Source organism: Phaethon aethereus, assembly GCF_964289735.1.
Source record: "Phaethon aethereus genome assembly, chromosome: 15".
In the NCBI taxonomy this organism is placed as follows: Eukaryota; Metazoa; Chordata; class Aves; order Phaethontiformes; family Phaethontidae; genus Phaethon; species Phaethon aethereus.
In genome coordinates this window covers 173576-190890 of record NC_138591.1, presented here as the reverse complement: position 1 = coordinate 190890, position 17315 = coordinate 173576, and the positions used below count along the sequence as shown (strand labels likewise).

Genomic DNA, 17315 nt, shown 5'->3' with positions numbered 1-17315 from the left:
TGTACAGGGTGAAGGAGATTTATTATTGATCTCTTTAAAACTGTGTGGTGTGGTTGAATTTGAAGACAGTTCAGCTTTTTCCAGTATCTTTCAGTCTTTAAAGGAGAGACTTCAGTTTCCTTTTCTTTTGGAGGAACTACATTATTGTAGTCTTCTGTTATCCCACCATGTACACAGACTTGACAAAAGTCAATCACTGGTTTACTGTGCCAGGTGTTAAGGGAGCTAAGTTGTCCTGTAAATAGCTGAGAAAGAACACCATTCCATTTGTATAATGAGAAATTCATCACATACAAGGTACACTCCCTGTCAGTAAAATTTGAATAGCACAGTACACCTTCTATCTGTGCCTGTATTAAACCTTTATTTACCATTCTAACCAAGATGACATGTAAATTTGTTGCAGTGCTATCCATTTGTTCTCTGGCTGTCAAATTCCAGCTGTATGTTGTGTCCACTGGAGTCAACCCTACTGCTTTTGGATTCAGTCTTTGGTATAGAGGTGTAGTCGTAGTCCCATCTTTATACAGGAGACTTTGGCAGTGACGGAGATTCATGGTGCCACTGCTGCTCAGTGTGATAAAACTTGCCTCACATAAGTCTGGCAAACTTGTTCTGCTAGTAGTGAACACCTTAGCTTCATTAGGAGATGGAGTCATCTCCATTAGCTTGTTCACTAAGTGGAAATCTAAGAATGCTTAAACATGTTTTCTGTAATATTTAGACTTGTCATTTTGCCGTAGCAAAGTAATTACTCTGCTTTTTCACACCTTGGAAATCCTCTCTCAGTAGACTTCTGTCCTGCCCACCAAAAGCTTTCAGCCAAAGAAATCTTGATAGCAGTAAGCTATCAAGAAGGTGTCTGGAAGGCTGATGGCTGCATTCTAGTATTCCTTTTTTTTGTTGACAATGCTGTCATTAAGACTCTGATCATCTCTTACAGACATCCCTCCCCTTAAACTTCAATGTTCCAAATCAAGTCTTCCTTAGTTGCTGCTTTTTTTGGGAAGGGACTAGAACTTTTCTGGGAGAGGTATTAGTCTTTCTTGGACTGTAAGTGAAATCTGTGGCTTTGAAAGATGGCAAAAGAATAGAGTAAGGCAAGACAAAGCAATCACATGGATTTAAGTATGTTTCACCAGTTTGTCCACTTAAATGTGTATTGGCAGGTGCTGCATACTATGAAGGGCTGGTTCCTGTTTTAAATGCTTACACCTGAAGTGGGGTAGATTCAGATCTTTCTTCTGAAGATCACTCCTGTCATTCATGGGAGTGCATGGAAGGAAATGTACAAGGGAGGCTCTTCAGAGCTGCAGATAAAGAGCAGAGAAATTAACTGATTTATCTGAGGTCTTTCAAAGCACAAAAAGTGGTGTTAGGCAGTTGAAGACTCTTCTTCAGACTCCTCACTACAAACCTACTGAAAACCCACTCTGTTGATTGATTCATTCCATCTTTTACATATTGAATAATTGCCAATCACTTATAAAGAATCTGGTCAGTGATATTGCAATTTTGTTTTGCTTGGGATTTGAACTTCAGGAAAGTGTTTATTGCATCTGTTTTCTGTGGGGTGGAGCTTAAGAAAGGATGAAGTACTACTGCTAGAAAGGATTTTTGAATCATACTGTTCTATTCAGTGTCCAGCCAGTCACAGGAAGTTTAAAACTGCATTGGTAGACTGGAGAGATGAGTTTATTACCACTGGCTTTAAAGTTCAGTTTTGAGAAGGATTTATCTTAAGGAAGACGTGCTTCAGATGTGATGTTGAGGCATTGTGAACAGAGTGATATTACCTATTAAGATCTCGTTTGTGAAGCACTTAGATGTTGAAGACATGAAACTTATCAGATAGTACTGTGCTCCACTTACTTTTCTCCTTCTGATGTGATTTAGTTGTGAAATATTTCCCATGTATAAGCCTAGAAAAAACTCTGTAGGTTCAAACAAAGATGTGATAACTGTAAACCATTTTCATAGTTCAAGATGCTTAATTTAATGTGCTTGATACCATTACATTTTGTGCTGGGAACTTTGAATAATCATGAGGATTTCTCACATGTACATTTAACAGTTTCTTTTGAATGATTTAGTAAAGTCAACACAATTACTTCATTTGGCCTGTGAACAAAACATTTGATTTCAACACCTTGCTGAGGAGAGAACTTGTATATTAATAGTTGCCTAAAGGTGTGGTCTGTGGATTCTGGTCATTCTTTCTACTAGTGAATTACATGAATAGGTGTGGTATTTATATCTGAAATTTGCTGAATGCCTGTAATATTTTATGCAAATATTTTATTAATCAAATGGAAGTGCTCCTGCAAAGCTTCATGACACAGATTGTCCATCAGTTGATCAAGTGAGCTTATAGACAAGTAATTCTCTGACCCAAAGGGGCATGCTTTCAGTTAAGGTAAGAATGGTAATCTAAGAAAGTTTCCTATTTCTTAGAAGAAATGCAACTTTTATACAGCAAACCATTGGAGAAGTTCTTAAGCACCCAATAACCTGGTCTGCCTGTCAGCATGGCAGTGAATGTAGATGGTTGCCATTTGACAAAGCTTCCTATGACCATGTACTAACTCTGATTGGATGTGGCAAATATTCTAAATTGTAGCAGAACTTACCATTACTGTATCTGACAAAAGAGGAAGAAATAGGAACCAGGAACCATAATCAGTTTTGATAGTTGTATGCTAGCTGTTTTCAGGTTGGTGGCAGTCAGTTACGTGTGTAATATTCTCTACCTGGTTTAGTAGCTGTAACTGTGATGTATGCATAAAAAAAAAAAAAACCAAAACACCCAAACCAAACAACCCCAAACCCAAAAACCCACCACAGAAAAACCACCCAAACAAAAAACACTCCTGAAAACAAAAAACTCCCCACCAACACAACCCAGACAAAAAACCCCAAACCCTCTCAACAAACACAGCAAAACAATCTCCCCTCCTCCAAGAATTTGTGAAAACAGAAGCAAATAATGCAATGATTTAAGATACATACTTTTGTATTTTTATTCTTAAAAGGTTATTTGCTGGCTCTTGTTGGCCTCTAGTTCAGTCTGTGTTATTTAAATTCTAATATATGAATTATTTGGATTGAATTCATGTTCGGGGCCATGGTGTTGTATGTATTGATGTACAGCCTTGAATGTGAATAATTATTGTAAACTATATTTTACACCTTTTTCTGGCTTTATTATATAAATTTTCTATTGGTCGATGATTTAATCATATCTCATAATTTAATGACTGTGTATTCTCCTCTCGACAGATCTCTGTGCTGTAGATGTGTAGTTAGTGACTGGATGATGGATTTCACTTATGCTTGGTAGTCTGTAATAAAGGCATGTAGGGTCCTAGCCTGGCCTCCGCCTCTTCTTTCCGCCGCGGGGGCGGGGGGGGCGGGCGGGGGGCGCTGTCGGAGGCCGTAGTTTGCCGCTCGGGTGCGGCTGCTTGTTATCTGGTCGTCGTGAACGGCGCCGACGGACGAGGCCGCTCCAGCGCAGGCGCCGCGTGAAAAGGGGGAAGGGAGCAGTTCCGAACGGGACGCTTCCGGTGGGAGGTGCGCCCGGGGACCTATAGCTGGGGCGGACCTTTCCGGCGGCGGCGAGGATGGCGGCGGAGAACCACTGCGAATTCCCGGTTCATCCGATCGGCGGCCTCGGCCTGGGAGGCCCAGGCGGGCCCTGCCGCCGATGCAGCTCAGCGCCCCCGCCCGGCGCAGTGCCCGGCAAGTGGGTCCGGCTGAACGTGGGGGGCACCTGCTTCCTGACCACTCGGCAGACCTTGTGCAGGGACCCCAAGTCCTTCCTCTTCCGCCTTTGCCAGGCCGACCCCGACCTGGACTCGGACAAGGTGAGCGCGGGCCCACTCCGTCGGCCCCCCCCCCCCCCCCCTTCCCTCGCCGACCCCGCCCGCCACGCGGTGTTGCGGTGGGTGCTTCGGTCCCGCGTGGGAGCCGGCGGTGCCGGGGCTTGGTGTGCTATGTCGCCTTCCTGCGGAGCAGGCTGCTAGTGTTCCCACTGGCGGTAGGGCAGAGTAGAAAAGGAGCGCGGAGCTCGGCGCTGCTGTGAGAGACTGCAGGAATGGCAGCAGCAGGCTCTGCCGTCGTTGTGGGAGTTTCTAAAGGGCCGTGGTGCTTAATGACGCCGTATACTTCAAGGGAGTTTAGTTTTAAGTGTGAGAGTGGGCTGATTTCGTGCAAAGCGTTTGGGTTCGTTAATAACACAGCTGCTTAGAAATAGAACAGAGTACAGGATCGTTTGTATGTTTGTTTAAATTTTTATGTTGACTGACTGAGTTTAGTTTTAGCGTTTTAATGGAGTATCTGCCTGCACTGATGTCGTGTTATTTCTGCACTGTCATCACCCTCGTGTTCAATTTCAAGAATTAGATCGAACTACTTTTGATAATAACCTCTCTCACTTAGTCATAGGGTTCTGTGTTTCAGCAATTCCTTGAGTAACATATTGCTTATTCTGCATGGACTGCAAATGGTGGGTGATACTGCATATTTGGGTATTCATTCTGAATCATTTTTAGTAGGGAAAGAAAAGTTACTGATTAAGATTTTGTTTATGGAGTGGTATATAGTAATGGATATAATGTGTTTGTATATAGTGCTGGCTCTTAAAGAGATTTTGGGGCATAGTGGACAAAAATGGACTTCCAGTACAGCACACTTAGGGAAAAGAAGGGAACAGCTTATAACCCTTGAATATATAACCAACAGGTTAAATATAAGGAGTTGATTTTTATATATAGCTTTTTTTTTCCAGTGGGACTAGTAGTAAATTTTTTCATTTTCTTATGTATAACTTCCAGAAAGGATGTTTAAATGCTTAAGAAGATACAGAACAGAACCTGAACAGGGTTCCAGAGTTAGATAAAAAATACCTTAAAGTATGGTGGTGCGGGGATTGTTTTTTCTTGTCTTTGGTTTGATTTGGGTTTCTTTGGAGAGATTAGCTTAAACCGACCCATAAAAATAAATTTTAAAATGTAGGTGGCTTGCTGATAGGTCAGACGCTGTCTTTACTTGGGAGGGAGTAGGAAAGCTTTCTTTTAAGGTTTCTTAAATAAATGATAGGGCACAGTTAATGATTAAGGCACGTTTCAGTTTTTCTACTACTAAAAGGTGCTTATTTGCTATATCTCAATGTCATCAGAGAGTGAGAGAGAGAAGGCACATTTTTAGTTCTAATTAAGGCATTTGGCTGCCTTTTTTCACCAATTGATGCAATCAATCATCTTTCGAAAGCACAATCACTGAGGTGTTGCTATCTTGCAAAAATTTCATGAGGCTACTTATCTAAACATTTTATTTTTTACTGTACTTACATTTTTGGGTTGTAGCAGCAAATCGTAAATTTATGCCAAGGGTATTTAGCTATTTGGTAGGATATGGAGAGACCTGATAAGTTTTTGTCACATTTCTAGATTTACATGGTTATATTTGTTAATAGTGTACATGACAACTTAAAGCTAGCTGCAGTTACAGCTGTAGAAAGATATTGTTTGCTTACAAGGAACATGTCTATACATTATTTGAGCTGCCTAGCTATTACTAAGTGTTAAGCTTTTTTTGCCGGTATGGAAGTCTAATGGAAACCACTTTAGCAAGATGCAAACAAATTGCATTGTCCTGTCACTATAGCCTTTTTTATAAAATTATAGCTGATATAGTTATCTTTAATAGATTATTGTGCAAATTGGTAACATGAGGCAAGCAGTAGGTATATAAGGAACTACAAATTGTTGTGGAAATCTGGCTTTAGAGAAAATACTGTTATTTAGAGAAAATCTTGTTACTTAGAGATGTATTCTCTAGGCTTATGAACCTGGGTGTCTTCAATTTGATGTACAAAAAGCAAAGTCTTTCCTGGCTAAATATGCACTACGGTTGTCTTCTCAGTACAACATTTCTAAGTTTCATGCCCCGTTGTCTTGACCATCTGTAGTCATTGATTTTCACTTGGAACTTTCAGAGCCTGCTTTCTGCAGTCGCCTGTCATCTTGGATTTTCCAGAAGCGGCCTACATCTTAGATTACCCATCATAGTGTATTAATTACAGTACCTAAGATTACTTAAAAACATAGAGCCTTTCTTCCAAGGATTTGTTCAGAATCTTTAGATTCTTCATCTCCTGTAAAGAGCAAAACATAATCCAAGCGGTTCCTTTTTTTTTCCCCTGAATGATAACATATCATAGATGCCCTTTCAAGAGAAAAAAAATTCTTCACTCATATCTCACCGGTTTGTGAACGTACTACCTTGATACAATAGCACATCAATAGATTGTCTGTATGGTTTAATTTAGAAATACCAGATGCCTTTAACTGATGAGCACAGCTGTTTCAAGGGAATAGTTGGTGATATTTGTGTTATCATCCTGGACTCTGTTTTTCTCCTTTTCCACATATATGTAAATCCAAATCTGATAGAAATAGGTTTATTTTTTCCCTCATGGTTTTACTTTTTGGAGTCCCATTATAAGCTGTAACCTGATACTAAGTTGACATTTTTCTTAATCATGTGCTAAAGATTATTTACAATGAGCACATGTTTGTTCTCATAAAATAGTTGTTCTTTAGTTAAAGATTTAGTTTAATGTGCAGCTAACAGATAAAGATACTTCCCTCTTAAAGCTTGGAGCATTAGAGCAGGTCTTTGACCTATAATTCCCTGGGTTTGGTTCCATTGTGTTTCCTTCCTAAAAATCACATGGGTTTTAAACTTAGAGTGAGAGAGAATGTGTATTTGAGCTCATATGTAGGCTGATGCCTGTTACACCTGTCACAGACCTACTTGTTCCTACCTCCAGATGAGGATATAGGGGAGGTAGGGTGGGGAGAATCATGCAGGATGAGCTTACCAAAACTGGTAGCCACAGCTCTCTGCTTGAAAGAACTATGAAAAAAATCTGTCCTTAACAAGTTATATCACATTTGCTGTATGCGGGATTTGTCTGGGATGGACTTCAGTTACATAGTTCAGGAACTTTTAGATGTATTTTCAACAGATTAATACTGACTTGTGCTCATCATACAAAACATATTTTACAGTTCGTGGGCACATTTCATATTCCTCTGATCATGCTCCATCTGATAAGTGTGTCACTTGGCAAAAATTAAGGAGTAGGTATATTTTTTTATAACTTCAGTGAGGTAAGCCAGCTTGTGGAAGGCTCTAATGTTGTCCCAACTGACAAAAGAGGTGGGGTCAGATTGCACACCTATAAGCAAGTCCAAGCAGAAGAGCCAATAATTAAATTATCTTGTACACCAGTAAATATATGTCTTTGAAGAAAAAAGTTTAGTTCACATTCTTTCTTGCTTTGCAAGACTGCCAAATCAGAACCTTTAGACAATGAAGCCATAAGAAATACTTATCTCAGATGGGAACAGACATATAAGCAAAACCAAAAATTAATAATAGAGCAGTTTCTGCCTAAACTCAACAAGTAAGGCATATCAAAATTAACCGTGTTGATACACTCTATGATTCAATGATTAAGAAATTCTGAAAGAGGTTAACTGGATGACTTTGTTAGAAATTAGAATAGGAAACTGAAATAGTTCATAGGTCATACTTTATAAATACCAGCTGTGCATACATAGCAATTTTCTTCTACTGTAATTTCTAAACCAACATGTTTTTCTGTTATTTAACTACATAAATCATAATATTTCCTTAATGCTTACTACTAAAAAGAATTGAAATGCTTCAAGAAAGGTAGCATGTTTGCCTTCAAATTAACTTCAGGTGCTAATGTTGAACAAGGCCATGCAGCTTATGTTTTGGTATCAGAAGTGTTTCCAATTGCAACAGAAGAAAGATTAATGCTGGCACACTCTGTGGCAAAACTAGTGTTGAACGGAATGAGATAGTGATGTTGATTCTCTGAATTTAGTATGTTTCATAATGTCATATGCATCTTTGTATTAAAGACTCTTCTTTGTATTTAAGGCTCTTTGAGAATCACTTAGCAAATGAATGAGTGGTAGTTGTCATACCTACTGCTCACAATAGAATTTGTTTTCTGGAGTATTTAAATCTTGCTTTAGAGATGAACATATAAAAATAGACAGTGTCTTGCTCACCTTTGCATCCTTGTTTAACTTACTTAATGCTTGTATTTAAGTTTTACTGCCAGATATTTCCTGATTTCAGCACCTTCCTATTTTATCTATGTACCAGTTTTTCTTTTATGGACTGTTCCATCATTCTTTAAACTTTCCCCTAAGTGAGAAGATTGTCAGCCTTTCTTAGTGAGGTTTTTGGCAACAGTATTCATGCTTGATTTTTAATGCCTTTCTGAAATTAAACGTGACTGTACTGAGGTAGAATCTGTTAAGGAAGCAAGCAAGCAAGCACTGAATGTTTTAGGAAAATCTTCCTGACAACACATCCTTAACTGTCAGCACTAAAAAGTATCTTAATTGTAGTCATTACTCTAAGATAACTGAAGTAAATTTTGTCCATGAGATCTCTGACTAGTTAGGTGGGTTGTGTTATTAATGTAGTTTTGATTAGTACTGGCAGTGTGCTGATGCTCAAAGTTTTTAGATGACAGTTTGAGAAAAATGTGTTCTGGGCATCTAGCTCAAGGTTTAAAAAGCATAGGGGGTAGAAGAGACAATTATTTATAAATCCATATTTACTGCCAGACATCATTGTATTTCTGTGCATATTGCTGCCTTTAGCAGAACTTCTGCTTGCTCAGTAAATGTAAATGATGCCAGTTTTTTAGATACCCATGTTAGAGCACACAGCTTTGAGCTAAGATCCTGGTGGTGTGGATTCTGAGTGTGTTCATTCTTTAAAAGTATTTGAGGAGAAGTCTTCAGACTAGTTTTGACCTCAGTGGAGATAATTAACTGGAAATAAATTTCTGACATTTCAATTAGTGTATTAGGATCATAGAATAGTTTGGGTTGGAAGGGACCTTTAAAGGTCATCTAGTCCAATCCCCCTGCAATGAGCAGGGACATCTGCAACTAGAGCAGGTTGCTCAAAGCCCCGTCCAACTGGACCTGGAATGTTTCCAGGGATGGGGTGTCTACCACCCCTCCTGGCAACCTGCACCATTCTTTTACCACCCTCATTGTGAAAAATGTCTTCCTTATATCTAGTCTAAATCCACCCTCTTGTAGTTTAAAACCGTTCGCCCTCGTCCTATGGCAACAGGCCCTGCTAAAGAGTCGGTCCCCATCTTTCTTATAAGCCCCCTTGAAGTACTGGAAGGCTGCAGCAAGATCTCCCTGGAGTCTTCTCTTCTCCAGGCTGAACAACCTCAACTCTCTTAGCCTTTCTTCATGGGAGAGGTGTTCCATCCTTCTGATTATTTTTGTGGCACTCCACTGGACCCATTTGTCCTATTCCGCTCCGCGGTGCCCAGAGTAGGTAATTTTGGTGATCCTCTGCATGATAAATAAGAGCTGCACAACTACTCTTTTGAGGCAATTATTTATGTTTTATTAACCAGTAGGTAACAGAGAATGCAGCAACTGGCCAAAGGATCCTAAACTTAACAAGGAGAGAGGAAAAGAGGGAGGGAGGGAGGAGTTGTCACCACCCCAGGATCCAGTGTAGTTGTAGTTGTCTTAGTGCCAGATGGTGGAGCATGCATGTGCTACCGCCCGAGTCAAACCTTTGACTTTACATAGTATGTTTCAGTCAGGTAATGCCCATTAGTTCATGTGCAATCTTAACCTTCTAGGACCTTCGTTTAATGAGGCGGGAAGTGTAGAGGGTCTCTGGTAGTTGAGCCCCTCCCATTCGGGACTTAACCAACAATTGACCTTTTGCCGTACCACTTGCTTTTGAGGGGGTTGGGAGAAGCCTACACAGGGCTTGGGCTATCTCCATCCCTCGGTTAGTTGGTTTCACAACACCTGAGCACTCTCTGTAGTCACATATCTCTCGAGAACAATGTTTGAGACATGACCAGTCCTTCATCTCGTCACACTGCTCCCAAGAGGTCCATGTCTCTCCTGTGCTGAGGGCTCCAGAGCTGGACGCAGCACTGCAGGGGAGCGTCTCACCAGGGTGGAGTAGAGGGGCAGAATCCTCTCCCTTGACCTGCTGGCCACGCCACTTTTGATGTGGCCCAGGACACGGTTGGCCTTCTGGGCTGCGAGCGCACATTGCTAGCTCATGTCCAGCTTTTCATCTACCAGTACCCCAAGTCCTTCTCTGCAGGGCTGCTCTCAATCCCTTCAGCCTGTATTGATACTGAGGGTAATAATAATTATAATATTAATGGAATTCTTGGGGAGAATGTTAAATGGGATTGAGGAGGTGTATATATTTGGTCCTACTTTTGAGTCCTGTTGGAATCCTGTACCTGATTCTGGTATCCACAGTTCAAAGTCACTTCAAAAATTGGAGAACTTGAAGGGTAGTCACAATATGCAATATGATTTGGTGGAAGGTTATATGGAGCAAAACTATCTTTTTGGCAATGAGTTTGAGTGAATTCTCAGTCCAGAAATATGTACATGGAGACTAGAAATCTAATAGTGAAGCCTGTTCAGTCTAGCAAAGGTATTGTGAGATCCAGCTTGTGAAGTGTGAAGCTATAGATGTCCAGACTAGAAAGTACATATTTTTAACAATGACAGTAATTAATTGCTGGAATGGCTTGTACAAAATGGTTAGGTTTCAACATTACTTTCTAAAGGTTAAATTTCACTGTAAATAAATTGAGTCCTATGTCTGTTTTAAATGATCAGGCTAAGTATTTGTTATGATTCCTTTGAGCCTCAGTCTCTATGAAGATTTAAGTGGAAATGTTTGAGACTGGAATACATGATAATTTAAATGTTTTTGGCAATATTTTTCAAATTCTTTGAAAATACCTGTACATTCTGAGTCTCCTGTCTCCATGAATGCTAGATTGTGAGCTACACTGACTTTTGATTGGTATGCTGAACCAGGTGGTTGAAATTTTAAGAGCCTAATAAGGCTTCCTCTAAAATTCCATGGTGGACTAAACATTGATGTGAGAAAGTGACAATAAACAAATGCAGCCTTCACAGTACCTTAGAAATACTGTCTTTTAAATGGTGTCATGACGTGGTTTAGTGGGTATGGTGGTGTTGTGTTGATGGTTGAACCTGATGATCTTAAAGGTCTTTTCCAAGCTTAGTGATTCTGTGATTCTGTGTCCTTGTAAAAAGGAGGGGCTACTGAAAAGGTCTAGGACTTATGGACAAGGAAGGATGTATTTGAGTATCCTTACAAAGAGTGGCAAAATGTGTATGAAACACCTGTGGGGTCGAAATGGGGGGTGATGTGACTATACTGAGTAGAGAGGAAGCTTGAGTTTCAGCTGTTGTTCTGGTAAACATAACACCTGTTTGTATAAAATACATCTACAAGAGAGAAAACTGAGACCTCCTTAGAATATAGATTTGTCTGGTATTTGTGGTATTCACCTGAAACTTGGGAAATGGCTTCAAAATACCCACACTAGTTGTGTCAGTGAAGATTCAAACTTGCTCAAACCTTGTAGAAACCTAATTAACTAGTTAGCAGAGGAAGTAGCATAACTGGGACGACACAGTCTATTAATACTCAAGCTAGCAAGCTTAAAGCTAGTTCAGTTATGTCTGCATAAACTGTAGCTACACCTTTAAACTATCTAGATCACATTTGAAGTACTATTTATTATTCTTATCTTACAATAAAACAAAAATGTTTCTTCTAGAAAGAGTGTCCAAAATGCTAATTACACATGAGAATACACTGTGTTTTCATGTACATGTGGATGAAGCCAATTCTGACAATGTTCTAAAAGTGTGGAAACATTTATGACCCATATTTTGACAGTTGTAGGTGGGGTAGATGACTACAATACTGTGTCAGCTTTTATTGGATTTATGTTTACATAAATATCCTTAAGATCTAGTATAATTGCCTGCCTTTGTGATTTCAACTTGAAGTGCTTAGTGTATGTTGAACCATAATCAGGCAGCTCACTCTAAGGGAGGAGTGAGAAGGCATTTTCTATAGGAAGATGCCTAGGAAGTCAATTTTGTGCCTATTTTGCCTGTGTGTTCTTTGCATACTGTTACAATATTCTTTACTTAATGTTTACGTTTTGGGTCTTGACTCTGTGGCACTAATCTGTAGCATACCTGAGTTGTAAAGTCAAAGTCCAAGACGTACATCTTTCTCTTTGGACGAATGTTAATAAATGCATGTTTTCCATATCTGTAATCTGGGCAAGCAAGTGGCCAGTTACTCTTAATTGGTCAGTCTATTCATTATTTTAGATGGAATTTACATACTAAAGTGATTCCTATTGACAGAATTTGGATTGGTCTCTGCTAGAAATTAGGCGGAGTTCTTAAACTTTAACAATTGATATTTATTAATGTAAAAAAGAAAAAAGTGACTATTACATCATATATTATAAGACTCTTGGGTTCCTTTTTCTTCTTTTTTTATTGTTTTTTGAAGACATGCTGTTGCCTGAAAGGTTTCATAGAGTAAACTATGACACTAGTGAGATGACACTTTATTTGTACGTGGTGTATTCTACATGTTTAGTATGGTATTTGTATTTATCAATGTGAAGATTAAGCATTTTTATAGATTCTAGATGGTCATTTTTTGAGGAAGAAAACTTGATAGTGGCTAGGAAAGGAATGAGTATAACAGGAGGAAAAGTGAAATGAGGAACGATAGAATGGAAGAAGAAAAAGTTTGTGGATGATGAGGAAAATGGTAAAAAATAGGTAGAAGACAAAAGCAACTTTATCTTATGTTTCACAGAGCGGATGCTGTCAGTACATGTAAAGCATGTTCAGCACAAGCGCTAAGAATAAGCTTTGATGTGCATGCTAGGCTAATGAATTCAGGTAACGCAGGTTGCTGGTGACCTCTCATTAGGTGGAAATTGAAAGAGAAGGCCTGACATAGCTTATTCCCTTTATATTTTTGTTGGAAGCTTGTTTAGTATATAGAAATCTACTCAGGTAAGAGTAATTTCAGATACCGTAGTCCTAAAAAATATATATAAAAAATTAAATTTTTTGAGGCCTTCTGTGTAAGGAGTGAAGTAACCATTGTCACTTGAGATTTCATTGAGAGCTTTTAGTTATTTTGCTTTTGTAACCCACCTGTCTATCTCTGTAACGGTGTAGAGCAGGTGGCCAGTATTGTTTCAGAGGGTGATGTGAGAAAACACTGTAGTGTAAAAGAATACAATAATCTTATTGAAGAAGCTTGTTTCTAGACACTTACTTCCCTTACCTGGGAGGACTTCCAGTCTTGTAAGCCCATATATTTCTTAATTCGGTTCAACTGATGACCAAAGACTGTGCTTTTCTCTTTAAAACGGTGTTTCTTTTTATCAGTTTTAGATCTTCCTTTCCAACTTCACTGATTTCTGTTCTTGTATTAAATAATACATTTCAGCTTATAATTCATACAGTTGACAGCTAATTTAATTTCTTTGTGTCATATCTATAGATTGTTCATTTTTGAAGTGTTTTGGTAATGTAAATATATTTAAATATGAAACATTTAAAAATATACCATATTACGCACTTCACCTATCTATTGCTTTTGGTGCATAGTCTCACTTCTGGGAGACCATGAGTTTAGGTCAGAAGAAATCGTGATTAGACTTCATCAAATACTGTCTGCGCTTGAATATAGGTTAACTGACAGCACATTTTTAATATCTTAGCACTTTCTTGAACAATTAATTTTATATTCAAATGTAACACCCCTTCACTTCTAAAATGACAATGTGTGTAAGTGCGTAAAGCATTTAGCTTGTAATTATAGAAAGATGTTTATGTTTTTTGTAGTTCAGGCCGTGGTCTTTATACATTCTACCAACACTGGTTAGACAAGCACAGTTATCCAGAAACTAAATCCATGTACCTGAAAATATGTCCACCACCTTTTTTGCAATGAAACATTTTAGGAACTTTAGATACTGTTAAGTAGAGAGAGTTTTCAGTTATTGCAGTTTAGTAATCAAACCTTTACATATCAGCATTAATGTCCAAATGCAAAGGATAGGGTTGGTAGAATTTTGGAATGTGGAATTACAAGTATCACTGTCACATGTAGTTTTTGGGGAGAATGATTCAAATTTAGCTAGGATTGTTGATAGTGATGCTTTTTTAGTATCTCCTGTAAACTACTAGAATATTAAATACAAGAATAAATAGAAAAAGTATTTGGGGTGCTGCCACATCTCTCCAATATATATCTGTAGGATATCTATTGCACCAAAACTTCAGGTACTAAAGGATTAATATAGTCAGTGATCCACTTCATAGTAGAAAGGAGCAGTGAATCTATTGGACATCTGTCTTACCAATCTTCCTTAGACCTCTGGCCAGCACAAAGTATGTCAGTACTGCATTGATCACAGCTTTTCACACATAGACTCTAAATTATATAGGAAATACTGATTTTGCTCCTTTATCTCTTTATCAAGAATATCAGCTATGCAGGTGAATTTCTTGAACAGTGTTTTACATTCCACAAAATGCTGTACGCTGTTCAGTAAACTGAGCATCAGTTAGTTTGATCTGTCCCTTTGCATGAGGTAGGTAGGAACTGCATCTTCAGTCTACTTTTTTTAAGAAGATGCACATACAACCCTTGCTTGGTATGCAAGCTGTTCTCAGTACCCTGAGAGTATTTGTACATCTGAGCTAAGCCAAAACCAAAAGTCTGTAGGACAAAGAGTCGAGGTTAAAGAGAAGGTAGGTTTGTTTGTAATTATCTAATTTAAAAAAAAAAAAAAAAAAAAAAAAAAAGGAAAAAAAAGCTGGTATTTGAGGCTCACTGGCATGTAGCCTTTGTTCTGATTCTTAGGTTTCCAAATAAAATTAATAGTTTCCTGGTTTTAAGTGTTATTTTAACCTTAATTTTCAGTGTTCTCACTTACTGCTTAGATCGTTCATGCTAACAGTGTTGATAATCTTTTGATAAGGGGTTGGGGGGAATTGGGTAAGAGAAGTTGTGTAGTACATGACTGAGTTAAGTGATCCATCTGATATACAACTACCCTGTTGAATTCCTTTTGATGTCTCTAACAAATTTGGCTTTAAGGGATGTGGCTATTTCTGAATACCTGCTGGCTATTCAGATGCCAAGCTGAACATTAGCTTGCGATTCGTGCTTGGACGTTCAAATCATTGTGGGCGTTTTTTGGCTTTTTTGTTTGGGGTTTTTTTTTTGGTGGTGTTTTGGGGTTTTTGTTTTGTTTTTTTGTGTTTTCTTTTTTCTAATCTAGGATGAAACAGGTGCCTATTTAATAGACAGAGACCCGACCTACTTTGGGCCAGTGCTGAACTATCTCAGACATGGGAAACTGGTTATTAACAAGGACCTGGCTGAGGAAGGTAAGATGTTACTAAATCACTTGCTTTCTTGTCACTTCCTTATTATTTTCACTGCTTTTGAGTTACCAAAAGTAGCTTACAAGTAGATGGTAAATCTTAATACGTGTAGCATTTTGATCTGTTTCAAGCAAAGCTGATAAGTATTGTGCAGTTATAGTATATGCTGTTATCTGAGTGTTTTGAGTGCGATTCCCGATTTTACAACTCCCATCTACAGTTAGAAATAGAACATAAATATTCAAACGTAAGGGGAGATGCCTTTTATTGTATAATCTTGTATCTTTCCTGTATGAGACTGTGAAGTATTTGGGTTTAGTCCTCTTCAAGCAAAAGAATACTGGCTGTGAAACAAGCTTTAGAAGATGTAAAGAGAAGTAGGAGTGAAGTTCTGGGATGTTTATATGTGTGGAATATGGTCTTGAAGAGTAAATTCTGCACCCAGCTTCTCCCTCCCTGTCCCCAATTCATATCAATTTTACCCTAATGGAGGATGACTGTTTTAAACTATACAGTACTAAAACTGTATTGGTAAAGTATTGAAGAAACTGATCAAAGAGAAATACAGTTTAATAATATTAGCAGGAAATCATATGAAATATCATTTCCTTGTGCATTGTTAAGCACATAGTATATGTGGAGAACAGGTAAGGCTTGAACATGTGAGTGGGAGCAGTCTGTAGTATGTATGTTTAAGCTTTTGTTTCAGGGTCTAAGATCTCAAATGACAAGAGGAATAATTTTCTGCACCTAGCAGCTGCAGAGCTTTTCAGTAGGACTATTTGGATTTCTCTTTCGTATTCCAGCCTGAGGTGGGCCCTGAGCTATGGTGGTCCATCAGTCTGCCATGGAGTGGCATGTGTGCTCTTTTTTTTCTTTTTTTTTTTTTTTTTTTTTTTCCTCTGTTTCCTGCCTCTCATTCTGTATGTGAAATGACATCAGTTTTCTTCAGGTTTTTTTTAGGACAGTTTTTCAGAATGAGCTAAACTTTGAACTACATGTGCCTGAAGGAAGCCAGAATTGTTAGGTTGGTAAATGAACTTTCCTTAGGGCAAAATAAATAATTTTCTATAGCTGTAGAGAAGATAATCTTAGGAACTGGTTGGAGGTTTTGGCCTGGAATCTTTGGTTACATTCTCTTTCCAAAAAATGTTCTCATACTAGGTGTACTGGAAGAGGCTGAATTCTACAATATCACATCACTAATAAAACTGGTAAAGGACAAAATAAGAGAAAGAGACAGCAAAATCTCACAGGTGAGGCTGTTTCATAGTATGTTTTTGATTATTTGTTCTATGGCAAGTAGTGGGGGGGTTCCGTTTTTTTCCTTAACTGCTCATTTCCTTAGTAAGATACTGCATGGCTGCCTCTATCACTGGCTGAGCTGGAACCATTAGTATGCAAAGATAACTTTCTTAACTGCCAGTACCTGCCAGTCACCTGACAAAGGGCACAGGCATGTGGTTCCAGTTCTTGTTCAAAAACTTGAAAACATTCTAAAGAGTTGTTCAGAAATGTCTGGTAATAGTAGAATTTGTCATAATATAATTTCTGGAAATAGTTATTTTAGAAAACAGTTTTTGTAGTATGCATTTTTCTTATGTACTTTTAAATACTCAATGTGATGAGATTGCTACAAAGCATGAGAGGAGCTAAACAGCATTTGTATGTATGCTGTATGAACATACTGTATAAACAGCAGTTATACTGTAGTTAGGCAAAGTTAGTTTCTTTGTTTGTAGTGCTCCGTAGTTCAGAAGTCTCTGCCTCTTTTCATAGCAGCTCATGAATATTTCTTCATGAAAGTGAATATGATAGAAAAGCTGTTAAGTAAAGAAAGTATTCATGTTTGTTCTTTAGCTCTGCTACTCTGGCCTTCCCTGATAACTGAATCTTCATGGAGATACTACAAACTCATGTTGCCAAATT

At 38.4% G+C, this 17315-nt stretch overlaps 1 protein-coding gene across 1 annotated transcript in view; it reads left to right on the top strand.

Annotated features, from left to right (window-relative positions):
- Nucleotides 1-17315, top strand: part of PDPK1 (3-phosphoinositide dependent protein kinase 1) — a gene marked incomplete at its 5' end in the record, with an annotated part of 52482 nt that overhangs the window by 23007 nt on the left and 12160 nt on the right. Inside the window, 2 exons of the mRNA XM_082006725.1 lie at nucleotides 15281-15389; nucleotides 16551-16642. Coding sequence (XP_081862851.1) covers nucleotides 15281-15389; nucleotides 16551-16642 — 201 coding nt within the window. The remainder of the gene's footprint in view (nucleotides 1-15280; nucleotides 15390-16550; nucleotides 16643-17315) is intronic.